This window comes from Mixophyes fleayi, chromosome 6, assembly GCF_038048845.1.
Source record: "Mixophyes fleayi isolate aMixFle1 chromosome 6, aMixFle1.hap1, whole genome shotgun sequence".
Lineage (NCBI taxonomy): Eukaryota > Metazoa > Chordata > Amphibia > Anura > Limnodynastidae > Mixophyes > Mixophyes fleayi.
This window is the reverse complement of record NC_134407.1, coordinates 16,396,031-16,415,781: the sequence shown is the minus strand read 5'-3', so window position 1 is coordinate 16,415,781 and position 19,751 is coordinate 16,396,031. Positions and strand designations below refer to the sequence as shown.

The 19,751-nt window shown below is 42.3% G+C and overlaps 2 protein-coding genes across 2 annotated transcripts in view; one reads left to right on the top strand and one right to left on the bottom strand.

The window, feature by feature from the left end:
- Nucleotides 1–1,400, top strand: part of MORN4 (MORN repeat containing 4) — an 86,481-nt gene extending 85,081 nt beyond the window's left edge. The window contains exon 5 of the mRNA XM_075215928.1: nucleotides 1,239–1,400. Within this exon, the coding sequence (XP_075072029.1) occupies nucleotides 1,239–1,321 (83 nt within the window). The 3' untranslated portion in view covers nucleotides 1,322–1,400. The remainder of the gene's footprint in view (nucleotides 1–1,238) is intronic.
- The window catches only part of UBTD1 (ubiquitin domain containing 1), a 37,955-nt gene that overhangs the window by 5,690 nt on the left and 12,514 nt on the right, over nucleotides 1–19,751 (bottom strand). Inside the window, exon 2 of the mRNA XM_075215925.1 lies at nucleotides 828–1,055. Within this exon, the coding sequence (XP_075072026.1) occupies nucleotides 828–1,055 (228 nt within the window). The remainder of the gene's footprint in view (nucleotides 1–827; nucleotides 1,056–19,751) is intronic.

Here is a 19,751-nt window from a genome sequence, read left to right as displayed (position 1 = left end):
CTCTCTCTCACACTCTTTAAAAAGTGTATAGTAGATTGTTTTTTTAAGACTGTCCTAGATAATCTGTGGCTTAACAGTCGGTGTGGTACTACAAGTAACAGCAAGCCCTGACCACTTCTGGAAGGAAGGCAATGGGAGCATACAGTAATCAGGATATAAAACACCCATTTTTCATTAAGAAAAAAAAAAAAAAAAAAGAAGAAAGATTGTAAGCTCGCGAGCAGGGTTCTCTTACCTCTCTGTCTGTATGTATTACTCAGTATTGTTTTATTAATGTTTGTTCCCAACCGTAAAGCGCTACGGAATCTGCTGGCGCTATATAAATAAATGTTGATGATCTTTAGTCAGGGGACATCGTTATAGCCAATGGCTGCTTTAGCCTTCGTGAACTGATAAGTTCAAGTGACATCGATCATACTAGGTCATGCATTGAATTTCAGTGTCACACCTTGATCACATGAGCAAACAAACCACAATTTCATACCGGTTTGTGTTAATTGCTATGATGCACATGTTTATACAACACAAAAGGGAGAGGGTAATATGACTTAAAACTAAATTCCACTCGTTATAAAACAAAAAACATCAACAAGTGCTGTTCCTTAGGACTCCCATACTTGTTGATACCTGAAAGCCAACTGGACCATACATATTTGGATAAAATTAAGGTCTTACTGTATTTATACCCGTTCCCTGTCCTCCGCTAATGGTGACTATATACGCCCATTAGTTCACTGCTTGACAGTGCTGTTATACTGCACGAGGCTTAAACCAATATAAACAGTGCACAACTAAGATGCAGCCAAAGTATACTGTGTTATACCTACCATGGGGTAAAGTAATACTTGCTCCATCTACAATAGCCTGAGCCAGTTCATGATCACTGGCTTCCACAGCGTAGGCCGCAGCTTTCAGTGCATCCCAGATCTCTTTGCGCCCTTCAAACGCTGGTGCGGTGTCCCAGAACTCATCCCGCTTGCTACGCAGTTGGCCATCGGTCATGGGGTAGTCACTCTTCCATCGTGGCCGCTCTTTCTTCAAGGGCTCGTTGCGACCTGATAAGAAAGTTGTATTCAGTCATCTTTAATTATTATCTTTCCTGTAATGTCTTCAAACTATAGATAATATAAAATTAGTGTACAGAATAAATGCTACACTCTTGAACATAGTGTGCAAGTACATCTTTGGAGAAGTGAAGGAGATAAATATATCCATTATGATTTTTCTTTGTGTTTAAGGTGACAAGATAGTACGCTCTGCTGTCCAAGTACGTCCGAGTCATGTCACACGGAGGTACATGCAACATACCAATCACATGTAAAGAATGACAAGTATACCACATATGGGCTGACCCGGTTACTTGGGAACATCTGGGATCGGAACGGTTAGCAGATGACCTTACACTGTATGCCGGGCAGTGATCATCCACAGACGTATATCATTGCAAATGTAATAACTTCTGTATTAGAAATGTATGGATTTCTGATGCAGTAGGTATATGTTGGAGGAAATCTGTTTTTGTAAGACAGGAAGAAAAGAAAAGCCCATGCTAATTAGGTCTTTTCATTTAGGAGTGACCAAGACCTCTTTCAGCCTGAATGCACAGAAGTGGATCGTTAGGTTTCCTATCTCTCTAGACACAGGATTAAAGTCTAACAGCAAGTAATTTAGGAAATCACAGATTGATGTAAATTTTGTTAAGTTTAAATCCAAGTTTAGAGAAAATTAGTACATACATCCTGATGTATGTCATTGAATGTAATATCTCACTCTGTGGTGCCAGTTAGGAAAGGGGGCTGGTTTACCACCTGCCAACATGTGTGTCAGAAACAGTATATAAAGACCTCTGTTTGACCATGTAATGTATTATACCATCTGTACTTCATTAGTGCCTCCAACTAGTGTCTAATGGTTCTTGTAAGGATCCTTTGAGCCAAACATCACTGCATGAAGATTTTGCCCGACGCCTATTAGTTCTGTATCCTGTGACCAACAAGCTTACACTCTAATCTGTTCCCCGGCTGTCCTGTGTTGAACCCAATGTGTCTCTGTCCACGCTCTCTGCCCGCTGCCCAGCAATCCTGATCTATGGTAAGTGGTCAGGAGGTACCAGCCAACCCACAGCAAAGCGGAGCTATAGCAGCTATCCAACTACCCCAGAAGTAAGTGGCTCTAGGCGCTGTAAAGGAGCCTAATGGTGACAGCAAGATTTTCCTACAACTTTTGCACAATTGGCATAAAATAAATGGCTGTAATGTTTATACTTAACTATTTATGTCTCCCATGCTCTCTTGCACTCCTCTGCAGAATATCGCTAAGTTAGGAGGGAGATTATTATTATTATTATCATTAATTTGTTAGGCGCCACAAGATTTCTGCAGCGCCGTACACAAAGCAAACAGTAGATACTTCTAACTAAGCAGGCAGAGTTAGAGTGACAACTTTGCAGGCCTGCTATGCAGACAAGCACTTTGTGGATTGGTTGATTGTTACCGAGGTGCAATGTCAATGATGCCACAGTAAGTCACATGCCTGTAGAATCAGGCAGCAGGCGAATCCTATTTACAGAGTGACCAGAACATACTGGATCATTGTTTGGCCCTTTGTGTGTGAATTGCAATCATAAAACACAATCAGCTCCTTGCAGTGGCTAATTTTAGAAGAATAGGGTATACAAGGTTGGTGCTCCTGAGGACAGATACTTCTACAGGGTAGCGAGTAGAGAAGGATGGCACCATGATGGAGTATAAGAGTTTATATACAGCTAATGATTCATGCTCTGGAACAGACAGGTTTGTGACCTGAATACACTGTGCAATCCTGTATCCTATGATCACACACAGACCAGTCTGTACAAATTTATCACTCAGTTTTAAAACCACAAAACAAAAATGATCCATGTACCACAATGAGGTACCTATATACTGGAGAATTTGCATCAAGTGTGGGTGACCTTTACAGTAAAAGTAAACTCCCAAAGTTCAGACGCATTTCAAAACTTTTCAAATCAGACTGAAAAAAACCCCAAAAGAAATATCAGTCACTAGTACACACAGCAATGCTTTGAGGGAGACGGTGGCTTAGTGCATCAGGGGTGCAACGCACACCCCTGGGGGATGTGGCAAGCTCCCAATTCGATTTGGCCATGCCCCTTTTTGGAGGCTGTGCCGAATAAGAACATTTAAATGTTGAGATGTATGGTGTCCTAATGGTTGCAGGACAAAAAGCTATTATTTTAGTCATTAGAGTTCCTGTGACCTCACAGGCCCCGTCCCTTTATTTTAACTCACCAATCTACACAGCGCACTTTTGTAAAGCCAAGTATGCGTAGCCGTCAGTCACTGTCTGTTTAGTTACCAAGTTCTTCCACCGTAACATGATGAAGGTGTATGGGGTACAGACTGAGATCAGTATAAGTACGCCAGTCTGTTAATATGCATTATTCAGCTCTTTAGCATATACTAATATCAAACATTGGCTTTACTGTCTTCTTAAGCACAACATATATTTTACACGCATGGATTCTGAAAACATGTAACAGACTTACTATCCGTTAGTCGTGTACACTTCTGTAAAGATTATTTATTTTTTTAAAAACACATTTATTGCAACTACATGTTACAACACCCTGTGCAACAAAAAAGTCAGAGACACCTATTCGGTTCCCCTAATGTGGAACATAGCCCCTAATCGTCCCGTCCCAAGCCAGCTAAACTAGTCGGCACCAAACAAGAACGGGGGCATTTTTACTGCTGAATGGTCACTTTCATCAAACTAGGTATTTATAGCTCAGTGTATGAGCCATTCAGTAACCCAAAATGCGAGAACAATCGCAGATTACATAAAGGACCTGACTGTAGGCAAATAGTTATGTAGATTACATCAATTCACTAATAAGCCAAATATACTGGTAAGATGCATCTGCTGGACAGTGGTAGGTATGCACTAATTAAGAAGAACCATTAGTGTATAAACATTACCCTGAGGTGTGCATTGTAATATATTATACTTGCCCATTTTCGCGGAATGTCCGGGAGACTCCCAAATTCCAGGTAGGTCTCCCGGACTCCCAGGAGAGCAGGCAATTCTTCAGAATCCTGCCCACGTCACAAGGAAGTGGGCGGAATGTAAGCCTACATGACAAGATTTGCGGGGAATAACGTAATTTTGGCCCCACCCCCGCATCAAAAGGTCAATTGTCGATGGGGGTGGGGCCAAAATGATGGGATCGGTCCGCCACGCCCCCTCCAGGATCTCCCAGAATGCCAAAACTAAAAAAAAAAAAAATCGGCAAGCATGAGTTATATATGTAGAACAAGTATCTAATAACTATAAGACACAGTATTTTAGTTACACATATATATATATATATATATTACACACACACACAATCCCCAGCATGCCATGTTCACTAAATTTTGCTATATTATAATTTTTTGCCATATAATATAATACTGCAATTAATTAACTGAATTAACTAAATGACATGTAAGCTGCAGCAGACAGAGGCTTCCATTAGTGCGATTGGCACCGCACTAATCACAGAAAACATCTGATGTGTATTTTTGTATATGTACCATGTTGTTAAGAAAGTATTAAATAGATTTAAGACTTTGGACAGTAGAAATCCTCAGAAACAGCAATTCCTTAATTGGATATGTATCTCCCAAATAAACCAGTTTGTTTTGTTTTTAATGTAATTTGGAGCCTAAAATATACTAAATTACATGCAACAGTTTCCTCTGATTTCCCCTATACTGTCCTTGCAAACCCCCTTCATTAAATTGTTTAGCAGTGCTCCTTGCAGTGACTGTAAGAGATTCTTTTGTGATTATATATGTGTGTGACATTATCACTGAAGAGCAGTAATTAAGTTTTTTATTACGGGTTTCCAAATAAGGTCTCCAAATCATTTAACATTACTATATATTCATTTTCTTAATGGTTTCATAATGTCCCTCTAATTTTTGTTCTTAAAAGCAGGTCGCCTACTTGTGAAATCACTCATTAGCCAACCGTTAAATTATCATGTTGGGCTATTTTTACCAACGATTAGTTGACAATACAAATTGAATTTTATCTGAAAAAAGAAAAATCTTGCACACCCATCAAAATGTCAAATTGTTTATATTTTATAAAAAGTAAATTGGCTTTTTATGCATTGTGTGTGTTGGGCTTGGGGTGGGGGGTACTTTGCGGATGGAGAGCGAGTGATGGTCTCATTTCAAGCTGTGCACAGCATGAATTTTAAGCTGATTCAGGAAAATCTGATGCGTTACAAGGTCGTTTGATTTCACAAACATTCCTTACCTGGGGCAAGATACATATAGCTCGCCATTCAGAATGACAATTATTATACACACAATGTTAGAGCGACATTGCTGATACCTCGGCCAGTGTGCACTCACTGAGTGCCTCCCCTACGGTTTCCTTTCAGTGGTGGAGCACCCACATATATTTTTTTTTTTAAAAAAAATAGCTTCGGAGAGAGTTGGCAGCAGGAAGGAGGTGGCATTTTTGAAGTGGTACAGTGGTTAGCATTGCTGACTCACAGCACTGGGGTCATGGGTTCATTTCGGGACCAGCGCCCAATCTGTGTGGAGTTTGTATGTTCTTCTCGTGTTTCCATGGGTTTCCTCTGGGTGCTCCAGTTTCCTCCCGCAGTTCTTAATATATTGACTGGTTAACTGGCTTCTGGCAAAAATGGTCCTCAGTGTTTGGGGGGGGGGAAGGGGGGCTTAGACTGCGGGCACCAATGGGGCAAGGACTGATGTGAATGATTATATCGGACAGTAAACGGGCGTGGCCAAATGCAGGGGGCCTTGTTTGGAAAAAATAACTCCATGTAGCCTAGACATTGGCTACGGTGATAGCTTTCAGTTGCAGATAGTAAACCGGTCACCCAGTACTTGCCAAAATTTTTACACCAACAGTGACAAATGTAAAAATCCATATTTCCACCGTGTAACAAGAGGGGTCGCTCACAGTTTATACATTATTGGGTAGTCAGAATATTATAAAGTATCATCATGTTATAGGTTTTAACAAAAATGTAAAAAAAAGCAGAGTGGATATTTCTGAAAACTGGTGCAAATGGCAAAAGGTGCTTTAAACTAGAACAACCACATTCTAACTGCTTTCATTTCGTAAACTGCACTAGAAAAATGACAAAGATCTGGTTGGTTGATATCAACAACGTGACTTTTTTTTTGTGTGTTAACGAATTTCAGGGCATTTACAATTCGCCGCTGCCCAAACAGCTCCTATTCAAAAACATTACTAGTAAGTCAGACCCAGAGCGCGACAGTGACCTAGTACACGGAGCAGCAAGAGGTTATTGTGCTGAGCAAGTGGACGATCATTTATATAGCGCCACTAATTCCGCAGCGCTGTACAGAGAACTCATTCACATCAGTCCCTGCACCATTGGAGCTTACAGTCTAAATCCCCAAAAATAAAGAGAGAGAGAAGAGAAGAAGAGAAGAGAGACACAGACTAGGGTCAATTTGATAGCGGCCAATTAACCTAGCAGTATGTTTTTGGAGTGTGAGAGTAAACCGGAGCACACGGAGGAAACCCACGCAAACACGGGGAGAACATACAAACTCCTCACAGATAAGGCCATGGTTGGGAATTGAACTTATGACCACAGTGCTGTGAAGCAGAAGTGCTAACCACTGAGCCACCGTGCTGCCCGATGCCAGACAATACCTGATCCAAAGCAATTGGATCACAAATCGGACATTTTGGGAACCGTGATTGGAAGATAACCACTGTCAAATACCGCCCAACACTTAGACTTGCGATACTGAGCCGTCTTCTTCCAGCCCTGACTACAAGATAGCTGGGATCATGCTCTTTACACCACACAGGAGTCGAGCCGTCAGATTGCGCTGTGCTGAATCCTGGGCCGGCTTCTTCCCACAGCTCAGGAAGAAGACATAGCACATAAAGGATATAATATCCTCCAAATCAAGGCCTTGACCCCTCTTCTCAACCAAGTATTTTTCCCCTTCACCGCCAGCCTGACGCCAATGGCCAACAGAGAAAGTACTATGTGCGTAGCACTTTACCCGTGAGGGATCCGGCAAAGGAGGAGAGCCTTCAGTTGGATCCCATTGAAAAAGACTGGTAATACCATCCTCAAATGGCTTTACTTTGCTTTTCGCAGCTTAATAAGTGAATAAATGCTGCTGACCCCATAGAAGTCTATAGGGGACAGGGGTAGGCTCCGATAATTAGGTTAATCAACAATTAACCTTTTGTTAAAATCAGTAAGAGCGCCTTTTGCCGGCGTTTAGACTCCTAGGGCTAGATTTACTAAAGTGCGGGTTTGAAAAAGTGAAAATGTTGTCTTTGGCAACCAATCAGATTCTAGCTTTCATTTATTTAGTGCATTCTGCAAAAATGACAGCTAGAACCTGATTGGTTGCTATAGGCAACATCCCCACTTTTTCAAACCCGCAGTTTAGTAAAATATACCCCTAGAAGTTTTATTAAGTGCTTCCTAGGCAAACGGGGTCATAGATGAATCCCCTTTATCCCTGTCCCCCCAAACTACATACTGCACAAGACCCCCGCTGTCTCCCAAGCCAGCACAATCGCTGGCGATTATTCACTATAATAGAAATCAGTGTAAGATAATCCATATAACACAGTTCTTGCCATGCAGCCTGCAATACAGAAAGAGCCTGACTCAGCGGCACAGATCGCAGTCACTGCAGAAAACGTATTTAGTAGTAACTGCTGTTTCTGGCCCTCGCTCGTGTCTTCTTGCCGCTTACGGGTCACTGCGAGATATTTCTGACAACTTCTTCTAGTCATTCTGCTGATGTCAAACAGTTTTCTATACCTGGCATGTTAAACTGGGGTATGGGCTGGCAGCTGCGTACCTCTCACTCTTAATACGTAGCCATCTGCCACTTCTAGGAATTAAATGTGGCCACTCCACTCTTTTTTAAAAGTGCTCTATTCGCAGTTCTGAAAAGCTTCTTGAGGGGTTTATTAAAATGGGGATTTAAAATGTAGCTAATTGCATGAATCTGTATTGCAAAAGTGCTTATTATAATAAAAATGTAGGCTGTAATTAAATGAAGAAAGGAGCGATGGCGATTTAAAAAAAAAACAAAAAAAAACACCCTTAATTAAAGTAGCATTTTGCTGCACTTTTAGCACTCACCCTGCAGATTGTTACAGCCACTCAGCCTGGCTGTCAAGAGTGCTTCAAAGTTGACACGTATGCCTGGATTATTACAGACATAGAAGAGACCACCGCCAAGTCCTTGGGAGGTGGGCAAATTGGAAAAGCAGTAAATATACGCAGTATATTTAACTAGGAAGGATAAAAATTCTATATATTAAAATGGAAATTTGACAAATCCAAATGTAGGAATTATTGTCCATCTCATTTGTTGCAAATAAATTGTGAAAGGGATCCTGACTTTGTAGGTCTTTAAGAGTCACCCACCAGCGTGGCTTTTTAAACAGGGTGGTGTTCCATAAACACTTTTGCAAAAAATAAAAGTATATGGTCATATTTTACTACAAGTTAACCCGTGCATGATACTCATGCATTCTAGTCAAATCAAGCTACTTAAGGTGTTAAAAAGGTTCTTGTCATGCATTTGGGCCATAGCCCAGGCCTCCTCAGGGGAAGAGCGTTACTTCCCGACGTAAGCGCCCTTTTTTAACGTGGTTTTGACCACATGTCACCACCTCATAATTCTTCTCCATCACCTCATCCTTCATTTTCATCGCCACATCTATCCAGGGGGTAAATGTATGAATCTCCGGATTCTTCATCTCCGGCGTGTTCAGCCTCTTCAGCGTTTAAATTTAAAGCGGCGCTGCATTGTAAAGGGAAACTTCCCTTTACAATGCAGCGCCGCTTTAAATTTAAGCGCTGAAGAGGCTGAACACGCCAGAGATGAAGAATCCGGAGATTCATACATTTACCCCCAGATGTCTATCCAGACACAGGGATCTCTCTCAGCGGTCCTGAGTATCACACTCCTCTCACTCTGTCACCCCCGGCAACCACCAACCACTCCCCACTGTCACCCCCGGCAACCACCAACCACTCCCAACTGTCACTTCTCCTTCAAGAAATATATATATTTTTATTAAATCTTTATAAACACTTTTAACAATTAACAAATTAAATTAACAAAATCTTAGTATACCAAATTTCAGCCCTTTCTGAATTTTTTTTTACACACACACTAAGAATTTAGTAGGTCAGTGTATAACTCCGCCCAGCAGGTGGCGCTGCAGCTTGGTTTTATTTTTTCCACACACAGACAGACTAACACACGCCACTAGACATTTATATTATAGATTATTATAGAATATTGTGGTGTGTGCATGCCCACTGTGTTCCTACAACAGCCGTGCACAGCAGAGATTCTCACTTTGTTCAATACCCCAACAAAGATCACATATCTTCAGCAAGATTGTTGGAAAGATATTGAAAAGCCAATACCAACCTCAGCGACTTTCCAAGTGAGCGGGATGCGCTTTCCTCCTTTTAAAATGACCCAGCAAACGTGTCACTTCATAGTTCATGTTTTATCCGCAGCCAGGTAGACCGCAAGTTGTGCTGCGTATAGGCCCAAATAGACCACCAATCACAATCAACCTCTGGTTGGAGTCAGACAACAATGATATGACGTGACCGTGTTCTCGGACATTTTCTGAACATTCTAACGGTGCTGCGCCTGATTTGGCCAGTTGGTGACCTTTCAGATTTGGCCACACACGTCTATGAACACGTAGGACAAAATCCGATGGTGATCCGGCCACACAGCCAGGGTGCCGGAAAGGCCAGCGCACGCCCCCATTCACAGTAGTTTGTCCCAATTTTTTGAACAAAATTTTAACTGTACATAGAACTATATTTTTCTTACAGTCCTGTTTTACCATAAATATAAAACCAATCATACACCATGTTTGTTTATTACAGCGTCCCTTTAAACAGCTCATATCTACTGGGTCACCTTTGGTGTCCTATGACCGGAGCTATTTGCTGGCCATTTGAAAGTAATAGAACATGGGGTTTTCCGTACCCACTCCCCCAGTGGATGCCGTAAGTACTAGGGCTGAGAATGGACGCCAGGGAATTGCCAGCCTAAAGTAAACAAGACCTCTGGCGCCAGGGCCTATCCAGACATAAAATTAATGGCTTTCCAAGTATTTAAAAATAACCAGACATATTTCAATATCTAGCTGCGGGACAGTAATGCCTACTTGGCTGTGCGTCCAGTACTCCATGCTGGCCGGATACTTTCTATGAAGTGAAAGGTCATTTTTATTTGAAGTGAGACGGCCAACGCGACACCTTCTGCTTCAGTTATGAGCAGATAATAATGGCTAGAAAAATCACACACTACCCATACAGTCTATAACTGCGTACACGGTGCGGGAACCCTCAGTACGTCAGCAATAGGAGTTCAATGTTCAGGGGCATGAACACTGGGACACCAAGGGGTAGATTTATCTAACTTTCTAAAAAGGAAAAAAGTGGAGGTGTTGCCCATAGCAACCAATCAGATTCTACTTATTTATCCAGTACATTCTAGAACAGGATAGCAGGAATCTGATTGGTTGCTATGAGCAACACCTCCACTTTTCCTTAGGGGTAGATTTATCAGACGTTCAAATAAGGAATAGTGGAGGTGTTACTCATAGCAACCAATCAGATTCCTGCCATCCTGTTCTAGAATGTACTGGATAAATAAGTAGAATCTGATTGGTTGCTATGGGCAACACCTCTACTTTTCCTTATTCGAACGTCTGATAAATGTACCCCTAAGTGCTGATAGGGCAGACCTCTTAAAAAAAAATGAAAGTGCTAAGCAATCTACTTCATTTACTTCACAGGAAGGCCAAATGTCATATTAGAGATCACTTTCAAATATAAATTCCACATTCAGAGATAGATTATGTGTATATATATATATATATATATATATATATATATATATATATATATATATATATATATATATATATATATATTACACACACATACATATATACACATATACACAAACACACACACAACACAGCTTTCATGTACAGTTCTATGATCAAGGTGGATAAAACTGCATCTTTTTTCAGGCAAAGGGTCAATTTCATTAATGCCCGTACACTATGACAATGATCTGCTGAGCCTCAGATAAGTGCCTTCACAACCATTTGCTGATTGCATTATACAGATGAAATCTCAGCCTTAATCCTCTTGGAAGCCCCTTTTTAAGAATTTGTTTCTGGTGCCAGACAAATATCAAGACACTAAGAGAAACAGACTATATTGATTTTTTTTCCTTCTTCTAGGCAGATTAAGTGAAATCTTTTCCATCCTCAGACCATGTAATTCTATAGCAGTATTACTGACTGGGGCAGCGCTAGGAGCAACCTACGCTGGTCTGACTACACACTCACCAAATCAATGTACATGTGCGGATGGAGCTAGTCTGCTCGTTACATTGGAAAATTTCTGCAAAATGTATTACACAGTTGTGTTTTTATTTCACTGGCACCAAATCAGCACAACTACATTGACTTATGTGCCAGAGGGAAATATGATCAATTAATATTTTCAGGTAAAAGCAGTTTATTTACTGACACAAGTCAGCGACTTGGGATAGGGGACAGACTTTTACAGAAATATGGCAGAGTGCAGCAAGTGGATATTTTGACAGCAAACAAAGTTTTTGGACATGGATGGAGGAAAAAGGAGTATAATTTGTCCTCCTCTACAGCATATCAAAAAAAACATTTTAAAGGTTTTATTTCAATTTAAAAGAAAATTAATATTTTGAAACACAACCAGCTCTCACATCCAGCAGCGTCTGTGTCACAGGGAATGACAAGTGGGTAACGAGATCCAAGAACATGCAATTAAAATGAGCAACGTATTCATTTCAATGTGTCTATTTTGGTAATTGAGACTTGAAATCATCAACGGCAACACCTTCATACTCACTAAGCCAGGATTACAGGCTCGGATCGGAAGCAGAATAATTATGGAGATGGCATTTTGCTTCCGATTTTCAAAAATAAAATCGTAATATATAAAATATCACATTTGCCCTTTGTTTCAGGTGATCGAAAAAAAAACCAGCCTGCAGTCGTTTCTGAAGGACTGTGCTCAGGACATTATACAAACTGGATTTGTGGATATCCTGAAGAAATATGGAATTTAAATATATAATTAGAAACGGATACCATTCCTAGGAAAATATAGGTTTTGCACATTTAAATGTATAGAGTGGTACTGTGTGTACAGCACTGTGTGTTACATGGCTAATCTGATTATATCCAGCTAGAGGACGTCTTTCACCCCTTGTTACCCATACTTGCCAACTTTAGGAAACTTAATTCCGGGAGATCCCGGGCAGTGGGGGCGTGGTTGGAGGGCGGGGCGCGGCAAATTGCATCGTTTTGGCCCCGCCCTCATGACAAAATGCCGTTTTTGACGCGGGGGCGGGGCCAAAATGACGCGATTCACTGCAAATCGCATCATTTTGAGGAGCAAGTTGCCGTATGCAGGATACTTGCCTGCTCTCCCGGGAGACCTACCCTACAAAAAAATGAAGAAAAACAGCTCCTGGTAAAGTGGGTAGGTTGCAGGCCTGGGATTTGACTCAAATCGCATCACTTTGGCCCCACCCCAAGAGGGGAGGGCCAAAATGACGCCATTTGCAGGACCCCCCCATCTCACTCACACTTCACACAAAAGTCAGCAAGTTTACGATAATGTGGGCAGGATTTGGGCATATCTGGGCATGACTTGGTCAGATCATGGGAGGGGCTTGATTTTGTCCCATCTTTGCTTTCTAAAACGTTGGGACGTTTCCTCCTGTAAAATTTACAGGCGAGAGATAAATCTACCACAAAACAACAGCTTGGAGGTGTGGTCTAGTAACAGGAGATATATACGTGATGTCACAGAGGTTGTGGTATGGGGTCACTGGGGCTGTTGCCAAATCAGTGATGGAACATAAAACTATACTTATCACATGATGTTCTACCACGAACGCCTGAAAAAAAGCGTTAAACAAGCTTATTTCCACTATTTTACGTTCTAAATTTGAGCGCAGCACAACCCAATCCTCATGCGTTAATTTGCACTACAAACGTGATCACATAAAAATCGGTAAACCAACAGTGCATGAAAGTCGCATTCAAAACTCCTAACTAAAATTGTTTTACCCAATTTCCTAGCACGTGCGCACAAACCCTTAATCTTTTTAATGTTGGTTATGAGAAAGAAATGGCTTTATTTATATTTATTGTAATGTGCCTCCTTAGGAATTAGGAAAACAAAAGTTTCATATCCTGTAGAGGTCACTGTTGTCATTGAGGTCCTTAGACGCGACACCAATGACCGGTTCACATGGAAGTGCCGTGAGTGGATCACGCCTGCGAGTTGTAAAAATAGTTACCAACAGATCTCTCACTGTCATTTTAACAAGTGACGCACAGACTAAAAATACAACATGGGCTGCCCGTTGGATAGAAACCACCGTGAGCATTATTAAAGCATTTACAAAGTTAATTATTAATCTGACATTATTATTTCGCGCATGTAAACCGTGGCATGATCCGCTGACAGCGTTACAAGGAAACACAGAGAAGTAACGTTGGCTACCTGATACGATCCTTAACAGCAACGTTGATAAATGCAGTAAGATGACAACCACTAATCTGCCTGGGTGATGCAGGATGTGATCCAGCCGCTTGTTGTGACCACCAAACGCCATGGCCAAATTGGGCAGTGATGATGTCACTCAGGTGTTGGGTTGTGTAGGAGTTGCAGAGTGTTTGCTAACCTTACCTATCACCATAGACGCAACAATTTTTCAGTTTCTTTTTAGAACAATTGGCTTTGTAGACAAACAAATTTTTGATTGCAGCACAAACGTTATCGATTCGAAAAACAGTCGATCAATCGGATTGTGACTCAAACCTAAGGCTGAATGATCGCCATTTTTAGATGGCAAAAATGATCTGCGCACAATTAGGGCCTTGATATCACAAAAACTTTATAGTTTTGGGTCCTCAGATTTGTAATTTCACAAAAGTGGAGGAAGCAGAAAGAAGTAAATAGTCTTTAGAAAAGGAGGTAAATGAATTCTATACGCCGGCCATTGTCCCGCACTGCGGCCACTTCCTATTAAAGCGGGCAGGATGGGGGACCAATGACACGATTGCGCCATTGTATCATTGCATCGCGGGGCCAAAGTGATATGATTTGTGTACATTCATCACTTAATATCTGCATTAGACAAACACAAAAAAGGAGAAAACACATAAAATGAAAGTCCCATTAATTCACCCACATAACATGAACAGATGAAAATTCTATTGTGAATAAGCACAATGTTTAAAAAAAAGCTCATGAAAAAAAGACGACTTCCCAAATACACATTTTCATACATTTTTATCATACTTGCCAACTCTACCGGAATGTACGCGAGACACCCGAAATTCGGGACTCCCGTGAGAGCTAGCAAATCTCCCGCATCCCGCAATTGCGGGGCTAAAATTACGCGATTCGCGGTGAATCGCGTCATTTTGGCCCCGGCCCCGCAACAAAACGGCATATTTGCAGCGGGGGTGGGGCCAAAATGACACAATTCACCGTTCCCCGCCCCCTCCCGTCCTCTAGACACGCCCCTCACCCGGATACAACTTGCCAAAGGTAGGCAAGTATGATTTTTATCCGTATTCCCAACACGTGCATGAATAAGCCGGCAAAGGTTAGCTTACATCATACTTACCTACTTTCTTCAGCTCCCTTCCGGGAGCCAGCCAGTGGAGGGGGGCGTGAAGGGGCGGGGTGGCCGAAATCGCGTCATTTCGGCCCCGCCCCCTGTGACGTCATGACGCAAATTGCGTCATTTGACAGCGGGGGCGGGGCCAAACGCCGCGATTCACCGGGAATCGCGGCGTTTGGGATCTAATTCTGCCCACTTCACTAGGAAGTGGGGCACTTCCTAGTGAAGTGGGCAGAATTCGGGAGATTGCCACACTCGCCCGGGAGTCCGGGAGACTCTCACAAAATGCGGGAGTCTCCCGGACATTCCGGGAGAGTTGGCAAGTATGGCTTACATGAATAATTACATCTGGTATAACAGAAAGTGTACTGTGCAGTTGGGCACTACTGAAAAAAATAGTAACTTTCCAGGGGAACATTTTAAACCTGGGACCAAACCATTGAAATAAGAGACCATTGCACAGTTAACAATCATGACGCACATCCATTCATCTGGTAAATGAGATGGCGCAGACTGGGTTAAAAATCCATATAAAAGAAAATACAGAGCAGCTGTGAGGTGCAGGGTTCAGTCAGAGAGAGAGACAGGAATATTATCTGATCAGTGTCATACGTCTCTAACAGGAAAGATCACATTACGGTGCACTCAGATGCATTATTGATGGAGGATGGGGGGGGGGGGGTGCAGCAGACGGCTGTACGGACAACCAGAGACCCGGACATTCAAAGCACCTGCAAAATAGATATGGATACCGACCTTCAAGATAATATGGGAAAACTTTTTAATCCATTAGTGGTGTGGGAGAGAGTTTGTGCAACGTAAATAAAAGAATAAAGGCTTATGAGATGTAGTTTTCTTACATCTCGGAGGTTATGGTCAGCACGTTAGAATGGCATGAGGGTGTAAGTTGCATAATGTGCATGAGTTCGGAGTGTGTGCCTGTGGTAGTTTGATTAGATTGTAAGCACCAACACGGCAAACACTCCGATTGTACAGAGCTGGGTAATTAGCCGGTGCTACATAAACAAAGGGTAAAGCTGGGTACACACTACACGGTTTTCGTCCAATAATCGGCTCAATCAGCCGACATACGACCGCTCGTTCAAAAGTCGGGTCAGTGTGTGCAGTGACACGATGGTCGAAAGTCTGCCCAAATGGACGATTGTCGCCTCATTGGTTGGCCGTACCGTTTAATATTTTCGTTCCAATCTCGTTTCCGCTGTGTAGTGTGTATAAACTTCCGTCCGATCCACAACAGTGAGTACGAAATTACAGTCATTGCTCACAACAACATGGCTGTAAAAAGTCGCTTAAGGGACGTCCGCTCTTCCCTTTATCGTCCTAAACAAGGCTAGTGTATATGCAGTCCATGGACCGAGCGATCGGACCATCGGTCGCATGTAAAATCGCTCGGCATAAAAAGTTGGTTGAAATTTCTGTAGTGTGTACCCAGTCTAAGGAAAATAATGTTCCGAGTGGAGTGCTGTAAAAAAACAATGCAGTTTTCTGCCGCTGTGATATCATTACCGATGTTACCAACGACAAAGTCCCGATCAGCATCCAGATTTGTGTGTACACACTATACACCATTTACCTTCAGATCTGTGGTCTTCATCTGTCATAACTATCGGCTGAGAAGATCATAGGGTAGATTTATTAAATTAAACTGCAGATTTGAAAAAGTGGAGATGTTGCCTATAGCAACCAATCAGATTCTAGTAATCATTTATTTAGTCCATTCTACAAAATGAAAGCTAGATCCCGATTGGTTGCTATAGGCAACATCTCCACTTCTTCAAACCCGCAGTTTAGTAAATATACCCCCATGACCCTTTAAACTCTATGGAGATCTGCCTACACTGCTGGTCAGGAGTGCATACATACTGCAGGATTGGAACGACATTGTGCCATCGTTTATAGGGATTTTCAGTCCATTTATAAGATAAAACAATATGATGTGCTTTGGTACGATAAAACATGATCGTGGGAGTGTACACACGAATGCAACATTGGAACCAACACTCGTTTATCAAGCACGGTAAATCGGGTGGAAGACCGGTACTGTGTATACAACCTAAAGAGCACGATTTTAGGGCTGTGTTGCATTTTTGTAGCCCCCACCTCTGATCCCAGTGACTGCAGGAATTGGCTCAGCCCTATTCTGAAGTCAGCACTGCACTTGGAACGTGATAAGAGCAAACACTACGGAGCCACTCGTCTCGATAACCCTTATTCTGAAGATCGGCTTCATTTTAAACACTTTGCTTGGTAAAGTCAAATTTGTTTAGTGCAATCAGGGAGGCGAGCTATAATTGGGCATTAATGACATTTCATTGTACCTCTGCCTAGCAAAGCAATATGGAAACTCAGATCATTCCCAAGTTCATAAGAGTTCTGTACACAACAACCACTCCACACCTTTATTTAATGAATATTCTGCCAGTATGTAGACACCAGTAAGCAGCTGGTTGTACTGGTTCTATACATTCAGCAGACACTTAGGGCATTATGTCTGAACCACTGGAGATGTTCTATTTTCTGAGCTGCGTTGTTGACCAGGGATACGTCTTACACCTGTAATCTACAGCCAGCTTCACTGTATTGTAGCAGCGAGTAGAACAAAACAACGTAATTATATACAACTAAAGGGTGGTTAAATTAGTCACAGGGGCATAGACTTGCAAAAACAAAGCTAGTATAGTGCTTCACTAAACAAAGGCTTATTTTATGTAGTTTGTGTCCAACGTTAGTGGCACAAGATTAAATCAAACCTATACGCAATTCACTTTTATACTGCTTATGTTAGCGGAGGGCAACAGACAACCCCCACCCAGCTGCTCCCGATCTAACCGCATCCTGTGACCTCCTCTGCACAGTGCAAGAAGGGCCCACGGCACAGCCGCAGAGGGGAGGGAGGGCCGGAGCAGAGAGCCGCAGGGGGGAGGGAGGGCCCGGCGCACAGCGGCGGGGAGGGGGGGGGGTTGGGGGGGTTGCAGGGAGGTCTACCTAGAGTGTAACCGTATCAAACCTTCTTAAAAAGGAAAAGTGAAGGTGTTGTCCATAGCAGCCAATCAGATTCTAGCTCTCATCTAGTACACTCTACAAAATGATAGCTAGAATCAGATTGGCTACTACGGACAACACCTCCACTTTTGATTTTCAGACGTTTGATACATTTACCCCCCCCCCCTCCCCCCATGTGCCTTCAGGACTTCCTCCTATTAGCACTGTATTGGCGTTGTGTCATGTTTCCTTATAGGACGTTCCGAGTGAGCAGCTGACTAAGAAAAGCGTTGGCGAATCGTTGACGCCCAGGCTGACACAAGTGAAGATTGCGCAGGGCCCATCGTACCCGCAGCATCTCCTCAGTGCGGAACACAGCATGAAGAACACATACAAAACACTAATCTGCATCACTCCTTACAATTCATCCCCCGTAAAACGGGTCCATGTTGCCCAAGGAGCAGTAATATACTTTGATTGATACGTGGACAGAGAGACACAGAATTTATACAGATTCATTATCATAATTATCCAATGCAGAATATTCCCATTTCAATTTATACTTCATTTTTCTGCACATACATACTAGCTTTAGTGATACTAAATAGTACAGTATAGCTTTATACACTTTATTTTTGTTACTTGCAGGTTACTATACCCCTTTGCAGGCCTGGTACATACACATCACGTAAGAATTCTATCTAATCACACCTGAACTCTGTTCTTACTGGTGCTAGAACAGAACATCAGGGCGGTATGTACCTGCGTGTACCTGTCGGATGAAGGCCACAAGAACGGAATGTTATCACTAAACAATGAGGAAAAACAGCAGAGATTTACAGGAAAGTGTAACAACCCGGGACATAGAGCTCTATTCAGCCTTACAGAAGACCTGACCGCAGCGGCCCCGTTACATAACGACCTGCGCACAGCCTACTACTAACGTATGTGAGCCCATCTATTGCCCAGTGCATAGGGTTTGCTTGTAAAAACCATGTTTCGGTCATTATAAAACATATCTTTGCATTGGTTTGCTGCCCGTTTCTGACGGTGCCGTATTCATCATGCTAATTGTATTAGGAATAATATTCATTGATCCTTACACAAAGTGCACAGTCTATGTACAAGGATGACAGATAGTGTAGAACATACTTCCCCGTTTCACGCATGGTCATGGTTACATTTTCTTACATATTTCAGAGCGTTTTGTGCATCATGTTTATTTGCAAAATAAAACCATCAACACTGCAATGCTTCCTCTATGGTGTCTTCCGAACAAATGATCACAGAGCAGGAATGAAAAGAGCTTCAAGGAGTTGTGTGGCGATTACAGTAGTCAGCTATACTTAAACCTGGTCCTCAGGACCCCTAACAGTGCATGTTTTCCATTTCTCCTTGCTTTAGCAAAGGTGTATCCATTAAGCTAGGCACACTACAAAATATTTAACGGTACGACCAACCAAATGAGGCGACAATCGTCCATTTGGGCAGACTTTCGACCATCGTGTCACTGCACACACTGACCCGACTTTTGAACGAGTGGTCGTATGTCGGCTGATGGAGACGATTATTGGACGAAAACCCCTGTAGTGTGTACCCAGCATTACTGACTGATACATTGTAACAGATCCACAGGTGGTATAATTATGTCACTTGGAAAGTATGCACTGTTAGGGGTCCTGACAACTGATCTAACACACTCTGGACGTATCTAATGAAAATAACCAGGCAGTGACTGATTTGCCAAAAGAAAACCACAGGGGTTGCGGTAACGTACAGAAATATTTTCATGGAAGCTGAGATTTTCCTTGAAGTTCCGCAGATCTCTTTACACCGCTCTTTGTGAACGGTTTCATCACGGAGCTCATATCTTAGGTCTAGCGGTCCTTTAAATACACTTGACCGCTGAAAAGATGACCTTAGGTACAACAAAGCACACAAAGACAGTCAAACGGTGTCTGTGTC